A 5,804-nucleotide genomic window follows, 5' to 3' on the forward strand; every position below is an offset into this window, starting at 1 on the left:
CCACAACAGGAATACGGAGCGATTGGGGAGTGAGTTCATAATATGCCATAAAATAATTTATCTTCATCTAACTGAAGATAACGTGGGAACTAAAGTTCTTTTCTCCACTCCACCCGCCACCAACATGAGAAGCCCCCCTGAGGCCGAGGGCTCCAGCTCTGCAGCACCCGTGCTCCTACTTCAGAGCTACGGATGCTCCACGGAAAATGTCCCATTTCACTCCAGAAGTGTATTGAGGATGGACACAGCCCCCTCTGCTCATGATTGACCCCGTGCTCATTAGCAGAGCCCATGCTGGCCAAGGGATGAGATCTGGGGTCTGCTCACCTGGACGCCCGGGGAGATGACCCTGGACACCGTGCTTCATCCCGCTGAAGTCTTCCACAAACTTGGGTTTGTGCAGCGGCGCCAGCAAGGGGCAAGGGCTCCTCTGCACGCTCGGGTCGGTCAGCAGGCGGTACGTGGTCCTGCCAAAGGTGTCTCCAAACTGGAAGTTGTACTGAGGGATGAAGCCATCATAGCTGAGGAGGAAACCAGAAAGGAGCCTTCACCGAGGTGGAGTTGGAAGGTGCCCAGGGGTAGGGTGACCTGCTTCAGGGCTTTTGTGCGCTGGAAAGGCCACGGCCAGGAGCACACGGGCGAGGAGCACATGAACCCAGGGAAGGTGATGGCACAGGTATGTCCCTGTGAGCATCGAGGAGTTTGTGCCACTGGAGCAGCAGTATAAGGGGAGCATGAAGAAGACACGGGTGGTTACGCATGAAGCCAGGCGGGGGTGTGCGTGTGTGTTTGCACATGTATGTTTTCACGTGTCAGCATGAAAACCATCTCACAGATTTACAGGCGTGTACGGGCACGGGCTTGTGCTTCGCTTCACGGAGGAACATGGAAGGAGGTCAGGGAGCACAGCCGGAGCAGCGCCTGAGGATGGGAAATCCTACAGTGGGGACGCAGCGTGGCTGCCGTCGCTTTGACGGCACTGACACTGACAGCCCCCCGGTTAAAATATTTCCAGTTAAACATGCCCCGGTTTGAAGCTTTGCAATCAGCCCCAGGAACACACATCACCCAACTTTGGGGGAGCCATTTGCAAGGGTGCATAGTGACATGTCGCTTCTCTGCTCCCCATGTCCTGGGACTGGCAGTTTGACTTTGGTGGCTCAGGGTTGGGCTGGTGCCGGGGTTCTGGCTCTGCTCCCAACTCCACCAGTACGGACCAGAAACAGCTACAATTCCCAGTATCAGATTTCCTGTAAGTGATGCGATTCCACCACTGAAAAGGAAAGGTAGAGCTGCCACTGGCAACATACAGACAGAAATATTCCATCAATGATCCCACTGCCTCGCTGGGGATAAAGCCGGAAGATGCATGAGGATCATAAGACGATGAGTAAGTACTTTCCCTTCCAAATACTTTAAACAGCAGCGAGCAGAGCTGTGCATTTACACTTGGCAGGTTTCCCCACTTTGCATGCGGGATCTCTCGCCAGCTGCTGCCGGAGGAGCTCGGTGGCTCGTCCCCATTGATCTCGGGTACGTCTCGCAGGACGGGGAAGCGACGCCGGGACAATAAGGCTGAGCAAGAGCACAAATGACACAGCCTGAATAACTGCAGGATGGCCGGAGGGAGTCTGATCATGAATAACATAATGGTAGGGCTGAGAAAGGATTCAATTCATGAGCAATTAAAAGGGAGGTAATCCGAGGAGCTCGGGCGAGTCCGTCTGGGTTTATGGAGAGGGATCGGCTGCAGAGTGAATGACGAGAGCTGCTGCTGAGAGCACTTGGGAAGAGACCAGTATCAGCCAGACTGTTTGTCCTTCTCCTGTTGGTATTTTGATGAAGAAACAAGCAGGGTCTCCCATTTCTGTAGCTCGCACTGAGCCCCTGCAGCTGCAGATCTCCAGCCTCACTGGGGAGCAGGGAGTGACCCCTTCCCAGGGCTGAGCCCGTTTCACTTTTCTGTTGCTCAACTGGATCTCTCCCATCGCCACTCCCCAGACTGCGTCACCTGAACCTGCCCAGCCTTCCCTGTCACCAGGGAAAAGCCACAGCCCTGGGCCTGTCCTGGCTCTGCTCCGGGCCCTTCCCAGCTCACCAAGGCAGGATGGGGCAGGCAGGGCACTGCCCGGTACTCGGGATTAATGGATTTTCTCATTCCCTGTGCACTAGATCACAGAGTCACAGACTGGTTTGGGTGGGAAGGGACCTTAAAGCCCATCCAGTCCCACCCCCTGCCATGGGCAGGGACACCTCCCACCAGCCCAGGTTGCTCAAAGCCTCATCCAGCCTGGCCTTGAACCCCTCCAGGGATGGGGCATCCACAGCTTCCCTGGTCCTTCCCAAACCATCCCACACGTTGGGTTTGCCTTCCCCATGCTCCTGAGCACTGCAGTGTCATTTTCACAGCCCTGGCCATGACCATTGCCCAACCTGAGCGACAGCAACTTATTCTGCTGCCCTGCTGGTGTTGGCAGGTTCACGGGCACATCCAGGTACAGCACAGGGGACAGCCGGTGAGATGCTGCAACGCGGCATCTTCCTCCTCCCCCTGCCGGCAGCAGCACCCGGGCTCTGGCGATGGTTTCAGGCAGCTCCTCCCTGCCCTCAGACACCCAAAGCAGATGCAAAGCAGCCCCTCGGCCACCCTCGGGGGATCCCCTGGGGCTCGGGGTGATGCTCTGAGCCCGCACAGAGCTGCAAACAGCAGCGGCAGAACGTGGTTCCTCCTCCTCCTGCCTTCGGTGGCCAAAGCACCACCCAGAGCAGAGCAGCCCTGGCTGCTGCATTGGTTTTAGGGCTTGAAGCTGCTTCTGGGGGAGTTGCCTGCGGGCAGAGGCAAGCAAGGGGAGGGTTGGAGGCTTTTGGAGGTGTGAGCCCAGCCCCAGCTCCCTCCTTGCTGGTACTCGTCCTTCCCAGGGCGCAGCTTCGACAGGGTGACAGCACACACAGGGTAACACGTCACATCGGTCAGACAACCACAGCAATGCAAAAAGGTGTTAAAACCCCAACACAGAGCTCGGGTAAGTTTGGAAGATACGGAGATCAGTGATGGAAAACCCTGCACGCTGCTGCCAGGGGAAGGACTGAGGTGATGGGCGCCGCAGGAGCATCGTGAAAGGAGGAAACGCCCCAGCCTCCATCTGGGGCTTGGGACCTGCCTCCTGCCCGTCCCCAGGCTGTGGGATGCAGCTGGTTTCCCTGCGCTGAGGTTTGCAGCCGGAGCTGTCACCAGCCCCCTGCCCTGGGAGTCATCCCGACGCCCTTCGGCGTGAGTCCCAGGCTGGGCTCATGTGCCTTTTGTGGTACCAACAGCAGCTCGTGCTCCCTCGGTGGCCTCCAGCCCTTCCCAGCCCATCTGCAGCTGCCACGGGCCACGCGTCCCAGCACAGGTCACCTCGGGACCCCGCGCACAACGTCTCCACTTCACTGCAAAGCTTATTCCTGCCATTCGTGTCGTATCTTTCAACCAGTAACTCCTTGCCTCCTACCCATGACAGCTTTGCTTCTTCTTTCCAAGCCTTTAGAGGAGGATGTTACAAATAGCTTTGGGGGAAAAAAAGTATCTACACATCCCCTAGATCACCAGCATCCACATCGATGTCTTCAAAGAGCTCAGCTGGGGCAGCAGGACTGCGCTCCAGCCCATTTGTCAGCAGCGTATCGTGTCTATAAAAATATTTATTCAAAGGAGATCTTCAAACATCCCTTGATGCAAAAATTATGACAGTGTGGACACCAAACCCTGCACAGCAGCCCTGGTAACATTTGGCAGCTTAAAACAAATGGAAAAAAGTGGGGAAAGAGAATAATTGTGATGTTTGCCTCCGTGCATCAAGGCATGGCCTTTAATTACACCCTGATCCAAGGTGGAGCTTATCCTGGAGCCCTGTCTGCTGCGGAGCACTGTTACGCTGAATATTTAATAGTGTCTTTAAAAATAAAATATCATGAATCATAAATACTACGTGATCCCAACCGGAGTGATTTGCATTGGAAACAAACAGACGTTTTGGATGAACTTCAGAACTTACCCGGGGATATGGTAGGGCTGGGGAGGGAAGAGGCTGCTCTTCCTCGGGGCTGCCATGGCAATGCGGCTGCTCTGGGCGGCGGGCGTGGGAGGACGGAGATGTGGCACGAAGCAGTCGCCTGGGAAACCTCTGTGATGCTGCCAGGAGCAATGCTGGTACCCAACAGTGCTTCCAGCTGCAGCACACAGCCCGTCAGGTTTTTCTGGACACATCTTTTTTCCCCCACCTGGAAATTTTGGATGAGCAGGGAGATTTTATAGCACTTGTCAGGTTTCCTGAAGGCTCGTAGCCCTTGGGACGGTACCGCCAGATGTTCCATGTACGCGGCCCCAGCACAAAGATGTGTTCACACAGCAGCTTGTGTCATAGAATCCCAGAAGGGTTTGGGTGGGAAGGGACCTTAAAGCCCACCCAGTGCCACCCCCTGCCATGGGCAGGGACACCTCCCACCAGCCCAGGTTGCCCAAAGCCTCATCCAGCCTGGCCTTGAACCCCTCCAGGGATGGGGCATCCACAGCTTCTCTGGGCAACCTGTGTCCAACGCACACAACCCAGGAGAGCCTGGATGTACGTGCCCTGGTCACTGTCACAGCTCAGGGACTGCCAGGCCAGCGCTGTGGCACACACACAGCCACATCCACACCTTTCTGGTGAGGACACCCCAAGGCAGAGGTTCGGGATCCATCACACTGCAGAGGGAGTCTCGGCGCTCCTCTCCCACTCTGGCTGTTTGAGGACATCATCCTGTCCTGCCTGGCTTCACACGGGATAAAGATCGTTCCCGTTCCCAACGCTGCGTGTGGTGGGTTTCACCCCCCTCCAGGCCAGGGGTCTCCTCTTTACTGAGCAGCCACTGTGGCCAGTACATCCTCAAGCCCAAGCCCACCGCACCCATCAGGGCCCTGAGCACCCCAGTGGAGCTCTGAAGTTAGCTCAGCTTTCAGTGGACAATTTGATAAAAGACCTACAAAGGCTCCCCCCAGCCCAGATCTTCTGTATTTAACATGAAGAAGAAAAACTTGCTTTCCGGAATGCAGCACCATGTTCCCTGCACCAAAGGTCCCAGGCTGGCCCAGGTCCCACCAGCCCTGGGGGGTTCAGGCCACCATCCTCCCAGTATCTCCAGAAGGTCTCTTCAAATCTCAGTCCTTTAAATCCTCCCAAACCTGGGGGTCACACACTAACCAAAGAGCTACTGAACAATCACACCAAAATATCGGTCCTCAGGACAGACATCTGGGTAAAAAAAAAAAAAAAAAAAAAAAAAAAAAAAAAATTTTTTGAAGAAATTCACTTTTGTCAAGGTTATCATTAGAATTTATTGATACGAGAGAAACTTTGTATGTCAACATGTCAACAGAGGAACAGCACGTCCTGATGTAACAGAAGTACAAACCCACCCAGGTGACAGTACAGCGCTCTGGTATCTCTACACTCTGAAGTACAGGAGACCACGCACACAGATGAATATCTGGGGACATTTTCTGGGACAGGACAGAAATACTCCTGAAATCCAATCGACACATGGTTTGCCAGCAGGGACCACACCGGCTCTGACTCCCATCGCCCGGCTCCAGACAGAACTGTGCACAGCAGCTCACCCCGGTCCCTCTAGCCAAAGGAGAAAAAGAAAAACCTATTTTGGGGTGAGGTTCCCCATAGCTCATGGAGCCCTTGCAGGGAGACGGGATGACTTGGACCCTCCAGCTCCTCACCCCGTGAAGGGGGCTCAGGGGAGTGGCTCGGCTGGAGATGCCCACACGCACCAGG

General features: G+C 55.3%; 1 protein-coding gene across 1 annotated transcript in view; it reads right to left on the bottom strand.

Annotated features, from left to right (window-relative positions):
* FAM166A (family with sequence similarity 166, member A) overlaps positions 1-4,090 on the bottom strand; it is a 13,557-nt gene extending 9,467 nt beyond the window's left edge. Inside the window, exons 1-2 of the mRNA XM_010086778.1 lie at positions 4,035-4,090; positions 328-521 (exon numbers count right to left, since the gene is read on the bottom strand). Coding sequence (XP_010085080.1) covers positions 328-521; positions 4,035-4,090 — 250 coding nt within the window. The remainder of the gene's footprint in view (positions 1-327; positions 522-4,034) is intronic.
* Between the last annotated feature and the right edge of the window lie 1,714 nt (positions 4,091-5,804).

This window comes from Pterocles gutturalis, unplaced genomic scaffold (genome assembly GCF_000699245.1).
Source record: "Pterocles gutturalis isolate BGI_N339 unplaced genomic scaffold, ASM69924v1 scaffold22356, whole genome shotgun sequence".
Classification (NCBI taxonomy): Eukaryota; Metazoa; Chordata; class Aves; order Pterocliformes; family Pteroclidae; genus Pterocles; species Pterocles gutturalis.